Raw genomic sequence first — 23,576 nt, forward strand, 5'->3', positions numbered from 1 at the left:
TGGGAAGAATTTTGCTAAATTCTACTATCCCCACTGAATAATTTTGTTGGGAGTTTTTACACTAATGGATGTTTCTTCTTATAAAATGAAATATATGAAATAGCTAGCAGCTAAGAAGTTAAAAGTAAAGATATTATTTTCCAGATAGCTAACTAAGGGGGAGATAACTAAATTCTTTTTCTGGGATTGCTTGTGCTCTATTTCCTTTGAAATGGTCAAACAATACTGTAGTAGTAATAGCTAAATATGTTTTCTTTTTGGGTGTTTCTCAATTAAATACAAATAAAAACTATTTGAGCACCAGCCAGTTATCAGTTTTCCCATAAGGCTCTAAGTAGCCATTTTACTCCATTAGCTATATAAGATGCACTTATTAAAATGTACTAGACAGGAGTGATATTAGCAAATCAAAAAATAAACCTTGTTTGTCTCTCAATAAAGTAGAAACCAGTTGTTTGCTTTTAAATTGGAGAAAATGGGAGATAGTAAAATTAAAAAAAAATGCTCATTGTTCTTTTATTGCAAAGTATATTTATTCCAAAGTATTTTTTAAAGGAGGATTGTTACATTTTCTTGAGTCTGATAATAATAATTATGAAGATAATGTGACTGCTTCTGATTTTGATAGAATTGAGCAGATTTCCACCCATTTCTCCACATAGCATAGTAGGAAAGTGCCAAATTTAGCACCAGAAATAACGTAAAATTATTTCAGGCCTTCAGTTCAGTTCACTTGCTCAGTCATGTCTGATTTTTTGCTACCCCATGAACCGCAGCACACCAGGCCTACCTGTCCATCACCAACTCCCAGAGTCCACCCAAACCCATGTCCATTGAGTGGGTGATGCCATCAAACCATCTCAGCCTCTGTCATCCCCTTCTCCTCATGCCCTCAATCTTTCCCAGCATCTGGGTCGTTTCAAATGAGTCAGCTCTTTGCATCACGTAGCCAAAGTATTGGAGTTTCAGTTTCAACATCAGTCCCTCCAATGAATGTTCAGGACTGATTTTCCTTAGGATGGACTTGTTGGATCTCCTTGCAGTGACTCTCAAGAGTCTTGTCCAATACTACAGTTCAAAAGCATCAATTCTTTGGTGCTCAGCTTTCTTTATAGTCAGATGCTCACATCCATACATGCCTACTGGAAAAACAATAGCTTTGACTAGACGGACCTTTGTTGACAAAGTAATGTCTCTGCTTTTTAATATGCTGAGGTTGGTCATAACTTTCCTTCCAAGGAGTAAGCGTCTTTTAATTTCATGCCTGCAGTCACCATCTGCAGTGATTTTGGAGCCCAGAAAAATAAAGTCAGCCACTGTTTCCACTATTTCTGCATCTATCTGCCATGAAGTGATGGGACTGGATGCCATGATCTTAGTTTTCTGAATGTTGAGCTTTAAGCCAACTTTTCACTCTCCTCTTTCACTTTCATCAAGAAGCTTCTTAGTTCTCTTCACTTTCTGCCATAAGGGTGGTGTCATCTACGTACCTGAGGTTATTGATATTTCTCCCAGCAATCTTGATTCCAGCTTGTGTTTCATCCAGCCTGCCATTTCGCATGATATACTCTGCATATAAGTTAAATAAGCAGGGTGACAATATACAGGCTTGATGTACTCCTTTTCCTATTTGGAACCAGTCTGTTGTTCCATGTCCAGTTCTAACTATTGCTTCTTGACCTGCCTACAGGTTTCTCAAGAAGCAGGTCAGGTGGTCTAGCATTCCCATCTCTTTCAGAATTTTCCACAGTTTATTGTGATCCACACAGTCAAAGGCTTTGGCATAGTCAATAAAGCAGAAATAGATGTTTTTCTGGAACTCTCTTGCTTTTTCGATGATCCAGTGTATGTTGGCAATTTGATCTCTGGTTCCTCTGCCTTTTCTAAAACAAGTTTGAACATCTGGCATTTCATGGTTCACGTATTGCTGAAGCCTGGCTTGGAGAATTTTGAGCATTACTTTACTAGCATGTGAGATGAGTGCAATTGTGCGGTAGTTTCAGTATTCTTTGGGATTGCCTTTCTTCGTGATTGGAGTAAAAACTGACCTTTTCCAGTCCTGTGGCCACTGCTGAGTTTTTCTAATTTGCTGGCATATTGAGTGCAGTACTTTCACAGCATCATCTTTCAGGATTCGAAATATCTCAACTGGTATTCCATCACCTCCACTAGCCTTGTTCGTAGTGATGCTTCCTATGGCCCACTTGACTTCGCATTCCAGGATGTCTGGCTCTAGGTGAGTGATCACACCATCGTGATTATCTGGATCATGAAGATCTTTTTTGTACAGTTTTTCTGTGTATTCTTGCCACCTCTTCTTAATATCTTCTGCTTCTGTTAGGTCCATACCATTTCTGTCCTTGATTGTGCCCATCTTTGCATGAAATGTTCCCTTGGTATCTCAGATTTACTTGAAGAGATCTCTAGTCTTTCCCTTCTATTGTTTTCCTCTATTTCTTTGCATTTAATGCTGAGGAAGGCTTTTTTTATCTCTCCTTGCTATTCTTTGGAACTCTGCATTCAAATGGGGTTATCTTTCCTTTTCTCCTTTGCTTTTTGCTTCCCTTCTTTTCTCAGCTATTTGTAAGGCCTCCTCAGACAACCATTTTGCTTTTTTGCATTTCTTTTCCATGGGGATGGTCTTGATCCCTGTCTCCTGTACAGTGTCACGAACCCCCATCCATAGTTCATCAGGCACTCTGTCTATCAGATCTAGTCCCTTAAATCTATTTCTCACTTCCACTGAATAGTCATAAGGGATTTGATTTAGTCATACCTGAATGGTCTAGTGGTTTTCCCCACTTTCTTCAATTTAAGTCTGAATTTTGCAATAAGGAGTTCATGATCTGAGCCACAGTCAGCACTTGGTCTTGTTTTTGCTGACTGTATATATCTTCTCTATCTTTGGCTGCAAAGAATAAAATCAATCTGATTTTGGTATGACCATCTGATGATGTCTATGTATAGAGTCCTCTCTTGTGTTGTTGGTAGAGGGTGTTTGCTATGACCAGTGCGTTCTCTCATCAGAACTCTTTTAGCCTTTGCCCTGCTTCATTCTGTACTCCAAGGCCAAGTTTGCCTGTTATTCCAGGTATTTCTTGACTTCCTACTTTTGCATTTCAGGCCTTATAGAGTCTTATATGAGAAAAGAAAGTATAGGTGTAAACATTGCACTTAAGTGTACATTAGTTTCTTTTCTCAAATGTGTCATACAGAGGTTTTCATTGTCAAGCAAAGTAATCCTCTCTGCTTAATTTAAGCAGGAAACGGGGCTGAGCACCTTACAGAATTTCTTATAGACTTGTGCCCATGTGTGGATATATGTGGCAGCAGTAATGCAGAAGAGTCTAGAGAGAGCAGACCATATCCAGGAATGTCCTACTGGAAACAGCACTCCTAATCCCTGCTTTGGGCCGCGCTGGAGGGCTCTGCCACCCTGCTGGGAGAGCTTCAGCTACACCGCACACCTTCCGTCCCTGGGTCCAGCCTTCCTGTGGTGATTAGCCTCTTGTGTTGTCTGGGTCTTCTGGAGAGGAGGCTTGGAATAATGTGGGTGGGCCAATCTCTAGTGTCTGTCACACTTTGATTTTCATTTCTCTCCTCTTGTTATTTTTCTATGTGTGTTTTCTCTCTTCTCTTGTTATTTAAATCTGTGTTTTTGGGCACAGGGCTGATGGAATTGTGGTATATTTTTGTAAGGAATGGAATCAAAGTGTGGCAATCCTGGAGTGTTTTTGGGTGGCTGTTTGACTTTTCCTCTGCATCTCTGTCCTCACTGACAGCATGTTGTACCTTCCCTTTCTACAGTGTCTTCCTGATCAGTCTTCTTGGACTTACGGCTGGGAGGGTCAAGAGTACCAAGGATCTGTGATTTCTTGCCACTCGTAACCTACTCTGTTAGTCTTCCACCCTTGCAGGGGGGTGCTGCTGTCCAAAGACACAGACTCCTAGGTCTAAAAAAGGACTCCCTTTACCCACAGCCGTAACAGTAGCTTGAGTTTCAGCTCTGTTAGCCCCAGATTCCAGCTGCAGGGGCCACGTTAGAGCAAAGACGCTCTGCACAGCAGATACTCTGGTCAGCACAGGCTGTGACGGTATCTGTTCTGTTCGTCCCCTTGAGTGTTTGATGAAGCCTGATGGTCAGCCGTGCCTGCAGCCGCAGGTTGAATTTGCCCTGCACTACTGACCTCTGCCATGCCTCTCAGATCGCAGATCCTGTGTGCTGAACACATCCTGTGAACCGCCAGGGACCATCTTAGGACACCAGGAAGCTTTCTTGGTTTCTTCTGTTGCAGTTTCACTCAACCTCAGGTTTGAATGATTGCACAGACTTTGTTCAGCAAGGCGGACATAGGGGCAGCTCTTTCAGCCCTGACAAGCCTGACGGTGAGTTGAGGCTGATCTGAGTGCCTTGCGGGGCTGCAGCATGTCACTGACTACTTCAGGCAAAGCCAGGGGCGTGTCTCTCAGGGCCTGTTCCCTTGGTGTCTCATTGTAGGTGTCTGTCTGCTGGTGCCTGTACGTCCTTTCTCTCCAGGAAACTTGCCAGCGGAACCAGAGTTGCCTCAGGGTGGAGACATGACCACAGTTGTCTAAGGCTGTGCGTGTACAGATCCTGATTCCTCAACAGCTAAACACCTCTTATGAGTGCCTCTGAGGTGCGCGGCAGTGTTTTGGGGCAGAGAGGCATGTTAACGCCTGGCTCCCCTGTCCGATGCGTGGTCTTGGAGGTGCACGTGGAGCCCCTGGGTGGAGCGTGCTGTCTGGAGTGCTCGGGCCCCCGTCTGGAAGCTGCTGGGTGACTGCTTTCAGTGAGGCCTCCCAGCTGGCTTTTCAGGAAAGTTGAGTCCCGTTGTTCTTTGTGAAGGGGCTGTGTGATGGCCTGGCAGAGACGGCACCTGTGTCACAGGAGAGGAACTTGAAGCTTGGGGAGCACAGATCTTTCAGAATGGACTTGGGTCTGCCTGCCCTTTGGGTCTGGAGGGTGGATGCATTCTCTGTCTTCCAAGGCGGTTTGCTGTAGAGACAGCCTGGTAAAGGCCTTGCAGAACGGCGGTCTCCACCTCTGCTTGCAGTGCTTTCAGACCCTTGAGAGCCCCGCGCAGCGTTTCCTGGCCACGGCGAGCAGCGCTGTCCCTCCGCCTGTCTCCTCCCTGGCTTCTTTTCCTTCAGTCTGATGCTCCTGGTGGTGTTTCTGTACACTCGCTGTGCCTTGATGTCACGTGAATGGAACAAAGTCTTCACTAATTTTGGTTCGTGTGACAGTACACTAATTGCTGTTTAAAGGGAAACGTGTTTTCTAAAGTTTCTCAATCAGAGAGGAGGAGAAGGCGCCCCGTCAGAGAGCAGACGTGAGTGTGGGCGCGTGGGGCCGCTCGGCTCAGAGGGGCAGAATTCTAGTTCTCTTGTCTTTGGTGCACTGATGCCAACCTGTAGCAACTTTAGTTTCTGAGCTTGATCAGAATATATTTAAATATAAATATATTTTAAATATGGGCTTCCCTGGTAGCTCAGATGGTGAAGAATCTGCCTGCAATGCAAGGGATCGAATTCGATCCCTGGGTGAGGAAGATCCTCTGGAGAAGGGAATGGCAACTCACTCTACTCTTCTTGCCTGGAGAATTCCATGGACAGAGGAGCCTGGCGGGCTCAAACAGTCATATACAACTGAGCAACTAACACACGCACACGTGCATACATACTTGAAATAAACTTAAATCCTTAATTGCCTCCAGGTTTCTCAAAATTTGACTTAGTATATTTTTAGATACTTCCAGTTAGCTGGATCTTTGCTGTGTTTCTGTGGACCACTGTTTTTACTGTTAATTTGGCTGCGTTGGGTGTTGGTTGCGGCACGCGGCTCTTTGCTCTGTTGTGGGGTCCTTTGATGCAGCGCAGGGACTCTCTAGTCATGGCGCTTGGGCTCTGGAGTGTGCAGGCTTGATACTTGTGGTACATGGGCTTAGTTGCTCCGTGACACATGGGATCCTAGTTCCCTGGCCAGGAATTGAACCCACATCCCCTGCATTGCAAGGCTGGTTTTTAACCATTAGGCCACCAGGGAAGTCTGGACGACATATTTTTTACTAATAACCCAAATCTTGTCATTTCTTTTCACCCATTATTGAAGCACATAGCCATTATTCTACTTCTTTCTCTTTTTTAATTGTGGTAAAATATACACAACATTAAATTAGATAATTTGAAAATAATACTCCTGCTGCAACTTGCCTTGTGGAACCAAGACTGTTCATCTGGGTTCCTTGAGTAGCAAAGGGGTTTGATGTGCAAGGGACTAGAGGAAATGCCTCCAAGGGAATCTGGAGAGGGAGTTGAGAGAAGCTGGAGAGTGTCAAACTCAGTGTTGATCTCACGGCAGGTGAAGGAGAGACGGCAGGAAGAAGGTTGGGGGGAAGTGTCTTAGGGCACTGTGCAGTTCCAGGAGGACTTAGCAAGGTGGTTGGGGGAATCCTCCAACCAAAGTCCTGGGGATCCCAGCATCGGGCACATTTCAGCACTCTTGCTGGGATCAGATGTTGACTGGTGGAGCCCATGGGAAATGCGGCTCCATCACACCTGTTGTGATGGGTGTCACAGGGCTGCAGCCGGGGCTGTTGGTCATTTGTACTCAACTGCGGTCAAAGATTAAAAGTGCATGTTCATGGCTGCTATAAAGACAGAGGTTTCCTAAAAAAAAAGGGGAAAAAAAAGCTTCTTCAGTCTCTATGGATTTTGTTGAGTTCAATTACAGAATAGGTCTTCGCAAATTTGATTGGATCAAATTTTTCCATAATACTGAAAAAAAAAAAAAAATGGCAGTTTTTCTTTTTTTATTTGTGAAAAATTGAGGAGCTTCTCTGGTGGTCCAGTGGTGAAGACGCCATGCTTCCAGTGCAGGGAGCGCAGGTTCAGTCCATGGTCAGGAGATTAAGACCCCATGGGCTGTTCAGCACAGCCAGCCCCCCAGAAAGATGCTTACCTGTTGGATGATTGGCTTCAGGTCACTAAAGTGTTAGAACCAGGGCAGGAAAAGTGACCCTCAGTTCAGCTATCACTGTGCTTTGAAATGTGTTACTGGGCAATAATTGACAGATATGACATTGAAGAAAATGTTACAATGCCTGTTTGAATTTAGCCAAATTTGTTAGCTTCTGTTTATTTCCCTTATGGTTAAGACTCTTAAGGCCCTTAGGCTCAAAATGTACCTGAGTTTAATTTTGCCCTTGACCAAACAAAGGACTTCCTATAACAAATGGTCATAACTTGATTGACTGTTTCTTTTTGTTTCAAGTATCTCCTACCCCCTCAAAAAAGTCAATGTTAAGTAAAATTACTTTTAATATCAAGTATGTCATTCTCACATTTATTGAAGGCCCAAATGAAGACTACAGGGTATAGTTGGACATTTATTTTTTAAGACCACTGTTGGGGCATTCCAAAAGGATGCAGAGATCAAATTATTTTGATTCCTCTCTGTTTTTGATTACTGCTTTTATTGAGGCTTGCAACAGTATGGTTACTGTATCTGTATGAATCAAAAGGTTAATACATTAAATGAACAAGTAAATACTATGTCATTAAGCTAATAAACATTAAAGAAGCAAGAGTAAAATAATATTCTAATGTAAACTCATATTGTCATATGGAGTACACACTTCACTATAGTAAGCTAGTGGGTAACATTTTTATCCTAGAGTATGCTGCCAATTTTCTGAATCTATGTAATGCATTTTTTCACTTATGCTATAATAGACCACCAGAAAGATATAGGTAACTCATGACTCAAGATAACAGCAAAGTTTCATAATTAACAAGTCGGTTAATTATTCAGTGATTGCTGTGCAGAGTTCTGCTGGATGTTAGAACAATAAAGATGAATGAAATACACTCCTTAAGCTCTTAAGAAGCTTATCCTCAGGAATTCAGAGCTTGCTAATATTTCATATGAATACTGTGATACTAGCATCTCAACAAAATGGAAGAACACAGAAAGAATTCATGGATATCTCAGGGGGAGTGCCTGAATACATCTGTAAAAATCCAGGTCCTGTCTTGAATCCAGCTGTTCATATTCATGTAAATTAGAGCCTCTTGATCCTGTGATTTATTTGTCTGAATTTGTATGAGATATATGCAGTTTCACCCAAGCTCTGACTTGTCCTCTTACTGTGCCTATCGTTTATAGAACATTTTATTAGAAATATAAGTAAAGTATAGGACTTTACATTTGCTGACATAATTCACCCTTTTCTGTGTTTGTCTTCATAATGTAGTAGTCAGGTTTAGTTTATATTCTGGATTAACGCTTGAGATTTTAAAATTCCTTGGTATTTCTTTTGTTGCACTGGAGGCAAGATATTTGTCTGTAAGCATCATTTACTCATTTTACTCACTTGATAAGTGTGGAATTTGATTGTGCAAAGAGAGACAGAGGATTTCTGCTCTGGAGCTGAGATGAATAGCTGTGTGACCTGGTTCTTCCAGGCCCAGAGAGCAGGGGTTCACAGGTTCTGATAGAGTTTTTATTGAAGTACTTCACGGGTGCTGGTTTGCAGTCTGCTTTCAGCTTGTGAAGCTGATATGTGTTCAGTGTAGGATAGCCATCATTTTACATATGAAAGCATCTCCTCATATTCAGGATGAACCTGTTGCCCAATTGTGAGCTTTCTAAAGAATACTTGCTTTTGCTGTTTGTTGGATAACTTCAGTTCCTTTGGCATAATCTTGGAGAAAGCATCTGTGCTAGTGGCCTCGGCAAAACGCGGACAAGTCAGTGGTTGGTCTTAAGCATCACAGCTCTTAGTGTGCCTGGAATTTTGTGCTCAAACTTGTTAGTCGAAAAAGGGTTGGAAACTGAAAGTTAAAGATGCATAAAATGTGAATGTTTTTCTCCTTTTGTGTTGCACATAGTGATAGATAGCATTACATTAAATTATGTGGTAGAGGAAATTTAGGTAATATGTATTTACATATGACGAAACCTCCTCACTTCATTTTCAAGGGCGGAAAACTACTTTGCTGATTAAGTGATGTTAATTCCTGTGTGTGTCTTTGTCTTGCTGTTTAATTTCTGTCTACTTCTAATGATTTTCCTTTGATCATTTGCCTTGTTCTAAGATTGCCTTTGACAAGCTCTGTCCCTCTTTTTGAATATCTTTGCGATTTTTGCTTGCAGTTTATGTGTCCCTTGTTATACGTCTAATCAAGGCTGTGGTTTTTCCAGTGGTCTTTACTTTCTAGTTCATGTCGTTGCTGACACTTTCCCCGCCGCTTGTGGTTGCGGTTTTGGCTACGTGTTTTTCTCGTCCTTGGCTGTGTGGGTTTTGTAGTGCGTTTTCAGTTTGTTGCTGCTCCTGAGGAAATCCTCAGCTATCCTGAATTCTAGTTGGCATGCCTGTGTGCACGTGTGCAGACATGTCTTTATAGCTAGAAGTTATGTTAAAAGTAGCTTTTCTCATGTAAGCTTCCTCTCTGATAATGGGGGCAAGGGTAACAATTAAGTTTATAGCATTTACTTTCTAAATCATTAAAATGGAGTCCATGGTCTAACACCTAGAGATGTCTTACTTAGAAGCCTTGTTTTAACCAAAGGTCAATAAGCAGTTTTTCTAAAGTGTTAATAAAGTGTTTCTAAACACACGTTTGCAGTAAGGAGGAGAATATTTTAGGGTCAGTTTAATTGTCTACTTTCATGTATTGGTTGTGGATGGGACATGAGAGAGAGAGAGTTTTCCAAGTGGAAGAGCAGTTCTGGCCCGCTCGTTAAGTCACCACTTTGCCAGATGCAATGGTCATGATCTTATTTGACACAGTTGATCACTCTCCCTGTTGACACACTTTCTTCCCATATTTTTTGGACTTCTCCTTGTTTGTTTTCTACCACATTATATCTTTCTACTTTTCTTTAACTCATTTCCCCAATCTGTAAATCAAAACCTACAGTTGAAATTGATGAAACTGAAATGTCCCAGCCAGTTCTTGGACCTCTTCTCTCTCTCTCTCTCTCTTCTGCTTTCTTGATCATCTGAGATTTGGTTTTTACATGCAATTGCTATGGTAATCTCTTTCTTGAACTAGGGTCTCCTATATCCAATTTCCTTTTCTACTTCTTTGGATAAGGATCAATATTAGGTATTTCCAACTTAACATCTCTAAAATGGAACTCCTGATCTTTCTTCCCAAACCTGTTTCCTCTGTTTATCCGTATTTATTTTCCATCTTAATAAATGACTGTCAGCTTTTAAATTGCTCTGGTCAGAAATTGTGGAGTCAGTCTTGACTGCTCCCTTTCTTTAGTAGTGATTTCTGTCTTTTTCTTTTCATAGTTGTGTCCCCAGTACCAATAAGTCCTTAGTAGACATCACTAATAGGCTTGGAAGGAATGCATAACCTAATAAACAGAGAGGGTCTGATGCCCCAAGATAGAGCCTTTATGTAACTTAGGATGCTCCCAGGAGGAGGGCAGAAACTCCTGTTTTCTTACCCCCTTCAGTGATCAGTTCTGGGTGAGGTAGCTTTTGTCTGCCTTTCAAACTGTTAGTATGGCATACTTAATGCGAATTAATGGAGATCATATATGCTATGTTATTGGAACATCAAGCAGAACATGATGATTAATTCCTTATGATGAATATCACAATTTCATTATTTCCTGGAGTTTCTGTTAATATCCTGGCATTCAGTAACTAATTTTTTAAATGAATGTGATTCCTAATGTACATTTCATTTTTAAATGCAGGATTTATTCTAGTCTCCTGTGAAATTTGTTTCTCTCCTTGCATTTCATGTGTCTGTTAATACTCCCCCCTCTTCTCTTGTTGAAAAACAAAGGTGGGAGAACTTGCAAATTCTTTTCTTTGGTCTCAATCACATGTTCACCCAGCCATCACATGTTTTAGAAAGGTTGTTCAAGACCTCCTCATTGCTCACTGAGGTTACCGCTATGATAGCTTTATTTCCCTGCCATGCTGTGTGGCATGTGGGATCTTAGTTCCATGACCAGGGATTGAACCTGTGGCCCTTGCATTGGAAGCTTTGTGTCTCAACCACTGGATCATTAGGGGAGTCCTAAGATCACTTCTTCACTTAATCTGTTACCTCTATTATTACCTCTTCTGTGCATGAAATCCTTTATGATCCTCCCTATTTCCAGCTGAACCAGCACTCTCTGATTTGGCCTAGGAGGCTGTGCTTCATCTGTCTGGCCTCATCTTTAATGAGTCCTTCCCCTGCTATCCCACTTACTACCTTTACAGACTGCTCAGAAAATCTGAATTCCTTGTGATTCAATAGAAGGGCCCAGGGCTTTGAATATGTTAACTCTTTTATATTTGAACACCTTGGTCTTCCTCTTCATCTGGCTGCCTGTCTTCCAATCAATCCTTGAGAGTCAGTTCTGCTCCTCAGCTGTCCTTGTTTTATTACTGTCTCCGTATCCTCATATAATGTATTCTCACATATCTGTTCGGGTGTATTTTTGTTATTGTGCCTACTTATCTTCACTAGCGTAGACAGTGTGTGCCGTTTTACCTTTTAGCTCCTGAGCCTTTTCTGCTGTCTATAGAAGTTGATTCATATACTGGTATGCTCTATCAGTGTGAAATCATGTGGTAAAACAGGTCCAAATATCTCAATGTATGTATTAAAAACCTAGAAGGAACTCTTTGGTCTTTACCTTGACTATAGAATTCTTCATCTGTAAGAAAATAAATCAATACATTTTACTGTATGTAGACATATGTTTACAGGCTATAAATTAATCAAAGAGTGGGTATAGGTCGTGATAATGGTAAATTACCATTAGAATTGGGAAGGGATCTTAAAGAATTAAATTCATTATTTCAGTTTGTCAATTTCCTATTTTTCCTTTTATTGGAAATTGCCTTTAAAATGTTTCCTGGAAGCAATTTGGATGATCCTTTCCACTTTCTCTTCAATTTTGTGCTAATATTGTTCTATGTATATTGACTTTCCATTTAGGTGATATTTGCTGCTAATTTTTCGGTTGTTTATTTTTGCTGCTTTCTTTGAGTTGTCTATAATTTGCATCTTTTCTGGAAACCTGGTGACTAATGCTAATTTAATTTCTCTGAACGTATAGAAACATGATTTGTATGCTGTTTGAGATCTTTTATAATGCTGAAAAAAAAAATTGTGGGTACTGGGTAATGACTGGCAAGGAAGTGCAAAGAAAGCCTTTTAAACTTGACTTTTTGACATGAACTGTTCACAGTTGAGTGAACATGTACTGAAAGGTAGACTCTGTTTTAAGTTTTTCTTTTCTTCTTCTAAATATGTTTTTCTTTTCCCTCTCTTTCAGATTTTGACAGTAGAGGCATGCTGGCCAGATTTTAGTGTTTAGATATCAAATAGAACAATTACAATATATTTCAACCAGCTGGAACTCAGACCCCTGTTGGTGTTTTAATCCCAAAATGGCGTTTTAAATTCATATAGACCTTGCCTTAAGGGATGGAGAAAGGACAATTTAGAGAGCAGCATGAGGTTAAACATATTGATCAGTACGCTAGTCTTTCTTGTTGGCTTTTGGTAGAATGTAGACTTAGAAAAATAACCATTGACAACAACGAAGAATTCTTTGCTACCCTAGAAACAGTCTCCTTTGTTTTCATTATATAGATTTTTGATAATGAAAGATACAGTTCAGTCAGTAATTAAAAAAAAAATGATATCCAAGTTGAAAGTTGGAGTTCCAGGGTGAAAGTTGAGAAAATATGATTTTTAATTTTTAGCTCAGTTGGCCATGTTATTTCTTTATGTCTTCTTAATAAACATAACATACAGTAAGTCTGAGTTTTTGTCAAAGTGTAGGGACCAGTGCCTGGTCAGTTAAGTAATAAGTAAGTAAGTAAGTGTTAGTTTTTCAGTTGTGCCCGACTCTTTGTGACCCCATTGACTGCAGCCCACCAGGCTCCTCTGTCCATGAGATTTTCCAGGCAAGGATACTGGAGTGGGTTGCCATTTCTTTCTCCAGGGGATCTTCCCAACCCAGGGATCAAACCAGTAATTAGCCTTGCAATGTTCATAATACATTTTTTGGTTATAGCAACCCCATTAACTAGATGCATGCCTTAGTTAATTCTTATTGACTTAAAGTCTTTGGGTTTCTCTTGATGAATAGGAAGTTATTTGATTATCCTAGTTTAGCTAAGTGTTACCTAAGGATATTTATAGTTTTTCAACTAATGTGTGTTCAGTTTATGTCTTGTGTGCATGGAATGATATTTTTGGACAAGAACTTAACTTTTGGTTGGAGTGAATTAAAAACTCCACTGAAAATATATTTCTTGTATAATTTATAATTGACTAAAGTATTTTACATTCAAATTATCGTTTTAATAGACTCACCTGTGAAGGAAGATATTTGATAATACTTGGAACACAGCCTTGATGTCTCAGTGCTATTACTCCTTTTTAAATGTCTGATCCAAGTCTAAGTCTTACTGTGTAATTTATTATAGGTAGCATGTATGCAGCTCATCAATGCCCTTGTTACATCTCCTGATGACTTGGACTTCAGGCTTCACATCAGAAATGAATTTATGCGTTGTGGATTGAAAGAGATATTGCCAGTAAGTGCCCTGCAGTCTTCTTATTAATATTTAAATTAAAGAAGTACTTGAGTAGGGGGAAATTTAGATAAATTACTTTCAAGAATAATTTATCTATGGGAAAAAAGGCTTGAGTATAAAATCTATTTTTGAAATACAGACGATAAGTTTTGAGTATTAGTTAACACTTTTAAGTCTTTGAATGCTATAAATGAAATTGAGTGGTTTGTTTATTGTTTATATTTTTCACTAATTTTTTGCATTATTAAAACCAAACAGTTCCTCATAATTTCAATTTAATATCTGTAGAATTTAAAACATATTAAGAATGATGGCTTGGATATCCAACTTAAAGTCTTTGATGAGCATAAGGAAGAAGATTTGATGGAGTTCTCCCATCGCCTTGAAGATATTAGAGCTGAATTTGAATATCCTTTTGTCTGATGTCCAATCATATATATATATTAATTACTAATAATTGCTGCTAAATCTTAAACAGTCAGCCCCTAACCCTAAAATATTAAACTTCTGAAGCCATTTCTAGGTAAATGCTATAAAATCAAAACTCTATTGAATCAGAGGGATGTTTGTATAAACCTTTTTATTTTATTAGTTTATATGTGTTTTTATGAAAACATGCTTATATAAATGAATGTTGCACGTTAAAACTGGATACTGGAGGCCTCTTAATGTGCACATGTGCAGTCTGTTCTTTCTGTTTGGAGCCCCGCTGCCCCCAGTGCTTTCCAGCATTAGGAGTAGGCCCCTTAGCCTGCTGGTTATTTCTGCCCTGTACCTTGCATGTATTTTCTTACGAGCCTTGGCTGGCTCTGTGTCTCTGCAGACGTCTGTGTTTGTGCTGCATCTCTGTCTTCCACGGGAGTGCGCCGTGGTAGGTAATGCCTAGCACCGGCTCTCTCGGTCACGGCTGCCCCAGAGCCCAGGGCCGCCTTCGTGAGCAGCTCTCTGCCGCTCTGCCAGAGCGCCTTGGTGCGAGAGAGGAGACTGGCTGGAGCCGACTGCAGAGGGGAGGCCGGAGAGTGTCGTGCGGCCCCGCTCTGCGCTCACAGCTGGCCGCACACGCTTTATCACATGCTCGGTCTGTGCGGTCCTGGTTTGGCGTAAGACAGGATCTTCTGAGGCCTTACACAGCAGATTCCGTGTCACTTACTGCCGTTGTTGGGTGTAGAGGGCAAATAAATCCACATATTCCTTAATCTGTTTACTGAAGCGAATGATCTTTACAACATGCTGTGGAACACAGTTAAGGAAACCAGAGCAGAGGGGTATTTCATTTCAATTCTGCAGCATCTTTTGCTGATTCGCAATGATTATTTTATAAGGTAAGAGGAAGCTATATTCTAATATTTTCTTTCACTAATAAAATTATATTGTGAAATTCACCAGCTGTTTGATTTGAACATCACATATTTTTAAGATTTCTTTCTTTCATAGTATTAATTCATAGTATACAGTGTTTCCTATGGGCATATATTTAGATAGATGATGGTATAAAATGATATTACTATTACTTTTTAAGCTCTAGCAGATTCTTGGTTACAATTTTTCATCTGAATAAAAATAAGAACTAGCAACAAATTTATTTATTACTAATTTATTGCATGATGGATAATATTTTCTGCTTAGTCCTTGGGCAGTAGGAATGGTGTTGATAAGTTTCTTTTCATAAGTTATAAAAAAGATACTAAAATATCACTTTTATTAGTGTTTAAGTAGCTAGAAAGTTCCTTAGTAGTACAGTTATGTTTAATGTTGCTAATGTATCAGAAAGCTATACAAGTAACTTTTGAAGTCATTTGGTTATACCTTAGACATCTTGAACTCAGCAAATTGTTTAAAGAAATTAACTGTTATCCATATCTGCCTGTAGTTATATGGGTTTCCCAGGTGGTTCAGTGGTAAAGAATCCATCTGTCAATGCAAGAGACTCAAGAGATGTAGGTTTGATCCATGGGTTGGGAAGATCTCCTGGTGTAGGAAATGGCAACCCACTCCAGTATTCTTGCTTGGAAAATTCCATGGTCAGAGGGGCTTAGCGGGCTACATACATGTCCATGGGGTCACAAAGAGTCAGACACGGCTGAGTAACTGAGCACCACCATCTATGGGTAGTAGCACTTAAGCTGCTGTATTGTTATGAAGATTGAAATGGTAACATGAGTGAGACTCCTAGCCAGATATGGTGTATGCTCAATAAATACTATCTATACCTTCTTTCCTTTTTTATTGCTGTTTTATGAAGGAAGCTAAGATCTTTTGAGTATGAAGCCATTTGGCTGCCTTTAACTTTGCTGAAATTTTTTCTCGAATACTGTGGATAGTATGTCTTTTCTTATTCTGATTTCAAGTAGGAGTTGTTAGTTTCATTCAGGCTGTGTCCTCTGGGTGATGTCAGAGGGAGTAATTTAGGTTTTTGATGTACCTGACAAGTGAGCAGTTTTACCGAAACATGGTAAAACTCTAGGTTGCGATTAGTATGACCGCCTGTTCTACTTCCTTCCTTTGTAGAATTGGCAGATCCCAAGGTCTTCTAAAATATGAGTCAGGAACCTGTTAGGCTTCATTTGCTTGTTTCTCAATTTTTATTTAAATAAGACAGTTTATTGAACCACTTTATAAATGCTAGGTAAAAAATACTAATATTTGATTAAATATGATTTTTGAGAATCATAGGTACCCTAATTGTAACATTGTACTCTTCTGAAAATTTAAAAATAAACTTGAGACTTTCACTCATTCTAAAGTAACCCCATCCTTTTCTTGATCCCTGTATTTTCCAAAAATTTAAGACTGTTGATTGCTTTTGAAGGTTTGAATGTATCCATAGTATGGCAAAGGGCCTGTAGTTATATGGGTTTCCCTGGTGGCTTAGTGGTAAAGAATCTGCCAGCAATGCAGGAGCCTCAAAAGAAGTGGGTTTGATCCCTGGGTCAGGAAGATTCCTTGGAGGAGAGCTCGGCGACCCACCTCAATATTCTTGGCTGGAGAATTCGATGGATGGGAGCCTGGCAGGCTACAGTCCACAAGGTCACAAAGAGTTGGACGTTGGACACCCCTGAAGCAACTTAGCACACACACATAGTGCTGTAAAGGAGGTTATTTCTTACTTAGGATTCTAGTCCCTTCATCTCTGCTCTGGAGGACATGTGGTTTTGAAACTTCAGAACAGATTAAAAAGCACAACTCTTGTGGGGCATGCTCAGGCAAGCCTATCACTTTAGTAGAATCAACTGTCTAGAGAAATACATTGTAGTGTTACTGAAAATACAAGTCTGTGTGCCTGACTCACAGTGAGGCCAAACAATACTAAGACATTGGAGTTTGGAACAGAGAAAAGTTTACTGCAGAGCCAGGCAAGAAGATGGGTAGCTCATGCTTTAAAATTCCCAAATTCCCCCAAAGCTTTCAACAAAGCCCTTTTATAGGAAAGGTGGGGAGGGCCGTGGTTAGTTGGTACAGACTTCCTGGTGTGAAATTCTTATTCTTGAAGTCAGGTCACAGTCAGGTGAAGATGTTCCTGTAAATCTCTACCAAACAAATGTTCTTCTCTGTCCTGACAACAAAGTGCCAAGTCCCAGGGCACAGCCCTCACCCTCCAAAGTCCAGGTCCTGGCCAGGAGGAGGCCCACCTCAGTTGGCGGCTCCCTCAGGGCCAGGTTCCCAGACTCTGTCCAGCTGCCATCGCTGAGGAGCCTGGCGCCCAGGACCCAACTGGCCCTCCGTTCCTCAGGCCCCCAAAAGGGGGCAGGAGGCAGGGCCCACAGCCTGCGGCCTAGGCCAACGGCTGCCGCTCTTCGCTCACAGAGACAGAGGTTGCAGAGTGGTTCCCCAGCGCCTCAAGGCCCATGGGTGGCCATGGGGAAGGCTCTGGAGCCTCTGACGCATCTCTGGCCTCCTCTCTGGGTGCCCAGCTCACCTGCTGGTTCTGGGCCAGGGAATGGGCCGGAGGGCCCCGAGCAGAGACCAGGGTCCGCTCTTCGCCGACTCCCCCTCATGGCCGCGCCTCACTCTTGGCTGACCACCCCTTCCACCCCGCCCCGCCCCCCGGCGTGGCTTCCTGACAAGTGGTCGCCTATGGGCGGGGCCCACTCTAGCACCGACCAATGGCTGAGTGGGACCCGTTGCCAGGTAACGGGGCACAGAGTAGTGTTGCCCAGCAACGGCTACATGCTAAGGCTGCTCTCACTGTGCTCTGTCATAGTAGCATTATCAAAGTGTTATTAGTGAGCCATAGAAGTTCCTCTCCTTCGGTCAGTTTTTCAGTATCACTTTTGAAGATTGATAATCATCTGTGTTCCCTTCTTCCTTGGCTCTTTCAGCCCAAGGCCCTTGGTCTTCATTCCAGATCTGGTTGCTATGAAGGCAGAGTTCTTCCTGTGACTGCTTAGTCAAGACCCCACTGGTTCTTTCCCATGGACCAAAATTCTCTTATTTATTACTGTTTGTTGTTGTTTATTCTTCTTTTAAAAATTTATTTTATAATTAAAGGATAATTGCTTTACAGAATTTTGTTGTTTTCCATTAAACCTCAACAGGAATCAGCCATAGGTGTACATGTACCCCCTCCCTTTTGAATCTCCCTCCCATCTCCCTCCCCATCCCACCCCCTAGATTGTTTATTCTTATAGTGGGAATATATTTATTACAGGATAGAGTCAGAATTATGGTCATTTACATGGTACTTTTGCTATATATTCTTTAAAATTCTTCTGTATTTACCTTTTAGTTCACATACAGTAAATTTTACTTTTGTTGTGCAGTCCTATGTACCTTGTTCTTTTCTGTTTACCTCTTCATTTTTTTGGTTTTGCTATCTCAAGTGGACCTGGATTTTACCTTTCAGAGATCTTCAGTTTTCTGGACATTTTCACTTGATGAACATTTAGAATTAATATTGATAATTAATAAACAAAATTTCTAAAGCTTTTAATAAGCTAATTTTCATTGTAGAGTGCAAAATATTCTCACTTAAAAGAATTCAATCTATGAATTTAAATCTTTGCTCACTTTTGCTTTTGGGACAAAAGGAAATTTTACTGAAATGGAACTCAGTTGGAAAATATACAGCAAAGGCCCCACGAAAAATCAAATGCAGCAAGTTAATTGGAAGGTGGATAGAAGATCAAATTCAATTCTGTAACAAATTATTGATGGCTTATTGTGTGCAAAATAGCATGTGAGTTGAATGTGCATGGAGATAATTTCTGATTTTGGTAAAAAAACTGCAGAGAAAGTGAAGTTGACTTCAAAATATTCTCCAACAAGAATTACATTTTTTTTTTTAAATTACATTTTATATTAGTGAAGTAATCACATTTATATTTATTCCTTAATTAGGTTGTTTACATATTACTCTGACATTCACTACCTTACTAATATCTCACATCAAGACTATTTTCTAGATTTACATTTCTGGAATCCATAAGTATATTGTTCTTTACTTTTGTTACCTTGCTGAAAGAGTTTCTGCATGAGTTTTCATCTGCATTATAAATGAGCTCATAATTTAGAATGGTGGAACTGAGAAAGCATTTAATGAAATTATGGTTTTAAAAAAATGACACAAAATAACTTGTGTTAATTTAAATGTTTTATTAAAACAACATCAAGATAACATTAAATAAGAGTACAAAAGGGACAGAATGTGTCATCTCAATTTTTAAAAGTGATAGAAATGTGTGCAATTTATATATAAATACCTCAAGTGTAAATGTGTTTATTACAGCTAAGACATTAGCTAGGGGATTATTTCTTTAAAAGAAGTTGTGAAAGTTGAGGAAAGCAATGATTATGCCTTCTTGCCTTGATCTGTACCTAAGAATACTCTCTTAAATAGTCACTCTATGACAGTTAATGAACATTTTCTTATTTGCTAATGTTGAACTCTAGTTTATTTTATTCAGTGTAATGAATGGTTTATTGGGTGTAAGTAGGTAGGTCCAGAGCAGCAGGTCATAGATTATAGGGATGGAAAGCTGAAGTTGCTGAGGTGCCATCACATACATAGTGAGAAGAAGGTGGAGAGGAAAAACTGCAAAATGTCATTGAGAAGAAGTAAGTCTTCCTGAGTGGTTGGGATGGAGGCCTATGCTCCCCGCCCCTGCTCATAACTGTAGTTTGGTTTTGTTTGTAAAATCTTTTGCATTTGTTGGCTTGAGTTGTTTCAAAGGATTTCTTTAACTTGTTACTCATACAGGTGGACTGAACTTAATTGTAGTTACAAATGAAGCCTGTTGAGGATTTTAACTAAATTTAAACTTTGGAGAAAAATTGTTAAACTGAATTTTTCTAGCTTTAAGTAAAAAATATTCATTTGATATTGTTTATAATTCACATTATCCCAAACATTGTAAAAGCAGTGAACAGTATGGTTTTAAGAACCTTCCAGATAATTTTTTAGAAAATATGTCTTCTGATTTGTAAAATAAAATGAATTAATGGTAACCCTTTCAGTACGGTATAGTGATAGGCTGATGATCTCTGCTGAGGACTGTGTTTAAGCATGTATCAGTATCACTTCATTTGAATGTTCTCTTTTTCACTGCCTACTAATTAACTCAAGGTTCTGACTTTCATAAGAAAATGATCTTTAACGCACACTGTATTTATAACTAAAAGATTATGAAAACATTAATATGTTAAAATCATTAGAAGTGACATTTGTATTTACTGTCACTCCCATGTTAAGTCTGTTATATCAACTGTTAAAACTGCACAGTAGTATATTATTGAACTGGAAATCAAGCTACTGAATGAAATTGCTTTGTTTTGATGTAAAGTTACACTGATAAATTGAGTGTACCTTTATTCTTTTCCTTGGTTCTAGGCAACAGTACTTCAAATTAATTGATGAGTGTGTATCTCAGATTGTGCTGCATAGAGATGGGATGGATCCAGACTTCACATATCGAAAAAGACTAGACTTAGATTTAAGTCAGTTTGTTGGTGAGTGTGTCACTGTTATTTAAATGGAAATACCTTCTGTCCCTTACCCATGGGTTAGTGCTAGAGTGTTTCTTGCAATGCGGACTCTGGAGGGTCCTGGATACCCTTTCAGAAGGTCCTGCTGGTCAAATCTATTTTCACAATGGTACTGAGACATTATTTGCCTTTTTCACCATCTTGATATTTGCAGAACAATATTGAGAAAACTGCTGGCACCCTGTTGTAAAGCAAGGCAGTAGCACCAAACCTCAGTAGCCCTGGGATTCTTTGGTAAAACAAGAGAAATGAAACTGCTATTTTTTACTCAAGAATGTTCTTGATAAAGAACTAAAAAAATATTTTTATTAGACATTTACCTTTGTGTATACAAATTTCAATATTCTGTGTGAATATATTCAAACTTCAATATATTGTATGTGTGAGTCACTTGTGCTGCAAACCGGAGTCCAAAAGGAAGTACTTGTGTAATTGCCTGAGTTGCCAGCTGAGATGCCTGCCTTTTTTTTTTTTTTAATCTTTGAAAAAGTGATTATTATACAAATTGGAGCTACTTAGATGTGAGTGTTTGGCACACACTTTCCTAAGAATGAGATGAAGATAGACTATGTTACCAATGATAAAATCCAAGCATTTATGTAAAAATTTGAGTTTGGAAAACTTGTATTTGCTACTGTCATCTCGGCAGCGCTAAATTTTTTTCTGATGAGATTAGTGGTGATATTACCCTATACGATTATTTTGATACTGTGTGATGAGATGCATCACCATTTGAAGGATCTGTATGACTCTGTAAACCACTCTTTCCCAGATGACCAAGGCTTGATGTGTCTAAATGGTTTATAAGTAACAGAGTGCAAAACAGTCTTTGAAAGGATATGTGATTCCACATGGTAACTAATGTTTAAGAAGTTACCATACGTCAAATCTTGATTTAATATTCAAAGAGTATTATTTGCATGGAGTTGTTTTTTTCCTCATAAAATATTTGAGTTCAGGAAGAAGTGGGAGATGCATAGGATGAGAAGGTAGTAGACAATACTAATGACACTGATAAAGGAAATGCTTGTTTCTTTCCCTAAGAGAGAAGAAATTAGAAGTTCCTGGGGGTAGGAGGGACACAGAAATAAAGGAAAATATTCTCTAAATGTATAGCAAACTAAAACATGGAATGATTTTGAATAGTGTCTGAAGAGAAAGTTTTTTCTACCTGGACATTAGGAATATTTTTCTTGAGTAGCTGAGAGGTTTTGACATTGAATTCTTGAGAAGGAAATAAAATCTTTGAATACTTCTTGGCTATATAAGTGAAAGTAATTACATATTTAAATAAATTCATTCTGTTAATTGATTATAAATGTTTCAAATAAACTTACAGACACAATGCAGAAGACTTAAATACAGAAGAGAGTTTCACTGTGTTAACAGGCTTAGGTGGGAGACAGATATTGGAAAGTATAGAGCACAGACAACATAAAAAGGTAGGATTCAAGAGATGCTGTCTGTGCAACAGGAATCAGAGGGTTAAGTATCAATTTAGTGCTACAGAGCCAGCCAAGTGAAAAAAACTTACAGAGAATTAGGATTATACAGGAAAGTATAACTTGGGAAGTTACCCGTAATGCCCTACATAGTTAAATCAAGAAATAACTGTGTACACCCTGTATTTGGAGTTGAGCAGCTAACCACGAAAGTAATCTAATACAGAAAGAGCTGCAAGTGGTCCCATTCAGGAAGTGGGGCTAGTTTTGGAGGCAGTGATTGGTTGATTCTTGCTTTTCATAAGTTGTTTTGTAGTATGTTTTATTAAACAATTTTCATTATTGCTTTCATTAAAAAAGAAAGGAGGGATATAGTACATCATGAGACATCCATACGAATTACTTCTCCTGTGAAGTGTCCCATCCTGGGGATTCCTATCAGAGCTTTATAATCTATTATTAGTGGATATTTATTTGCAGTTTTTTGCTAACAATATTTTAATGAATCTTCTTACTTAAAAGCCAAGTTCTAGAAATAGAATTACTGGGTGAAAGAAAGTATTCATTTTAAATTTTAGTACATATTGCATAGTTTCTTATTAGCAAAGTTCCTTAATGATACTTCCAACTGTTTTTAGGAGAGTTGGATTCCCCATGCTATCTCCAGTACTTGGCATTAGGGATTATTTAATTTTTGCTTATTTCTAATTAAATATTTGTATATTTTCATATTATTAGCAAAATTCAATTATCTCTTCTTATGGCTTATCAGTTTTTAGATTTTTATTCCTAATTTTATGCTCATTGTTATTGTATATTTTCCTCATTTGTATTGGCTATCATCTTCTCCTTTTCCTTCAAAATATGAACTGAGGATAGCAACCTTTGTTGCTATGTACAGTTGAACTCCTCCTTTTGCTTAATACAAGGTTAAAGTTGTGGTTGGGTTTATCTTTCCTCTTATATTTTATGACCTTGGTATCATGCTTAGAAAATTGTTCTCCATTATATATTATATACTTCTCCATTTTGTTTATTACTGACATTATTTCTGATTTTTCTCAGTGATTTTTTTCTTTCTAAACTTTTAAAGTAACAGTGAATTTAAGAAAAATTTTGTCATTGCAATTTTAGATATTTGCATAGATGAAGCAAAACTAGAAGAGTTTGAAGAGAAAGCATCAGAACTTAACAAGAAAGTAAGTAGCTTGAATAACTTTGCAAGACTTACAGGGGGACTCCTGCAGCTATATTTCTGCCTCAGGGACTCTCTGTGTTCCTCCAGTTTCCTTCTTTACTTCCTTTGGGTGTTTGCACAGATGCCATCCTCTGAGAACTTCCTATTTAAACATTTAAACTCCTCACTCCCAACTCCGACCCTCCCTATGCTTCTTTCCTTGTTTTTCTACTGTTGTATTTATCGCCATCTGACATGCTACATCATTTATGTATCTGTGTGTGTATATACAAATGTCTTGTCTGTTTCTCCCTCTGTACTAAAACTTATGAAGGGTTTTTGTTAGCTTTATTCACTATCACAGCACCTAAAACAATTCCTGGA

General features: G+C 39.2%; 1 protein-coding gene across 3 annotated transcripts in view; it reads left to right on the forward strand.

Moving 5' to 3' along the window:
* The window catches only part of DIAPH3 (diaphanous related formin 3), a 535,934-nt gene that overhangs the window by 173,770 nt on the left and 338,588 nt on the right, over nucleotides 1-23,576 (forward strand). For all 3 annotated transcript variants that reach the window (XM_061133813.1, XM_061133815.1, XM_061133814.1), the window contains 5 exons: nucleotides 13,482-13,592; nucleotides 13,881-13,999; nucleotides 14,798-14,914; nucleotides 20,419-20,537; nucleotides 23,150-23,214. In XM_061133813.1, the coding sequence (XP_060989796.1) occupies nucleotides 13,482-13,592; nucleotides 13,881-13,999; nucleotides 14,798-14,914; nucleotides 20,419-20,537; nucleotides 23,150-23,214 (531 nt within the window). The remainder of the gene's footprint in view (nucleotides 1-13,481; nucleotides 13,593-13,880; nucleotides 14,000-14,797; nucleotides 14,915-20,418; nucleotides 20,538-23,149; nucleotides 23,215-23,576) is intronic.

This window comes from Dama dama, chromosome 30 (genome assembly GCF_033118175.1).
Source record: "Dama dama isolate Ldn47 chromosome 30, ASM3311817v1, whole genome shotgun sequence".
NCBI classification, from domain to species: Eukaryota; Metazoa; Chordata; class Mammalia; order Artiodactyla; family Cervidae; genus Dama; species Dama dama.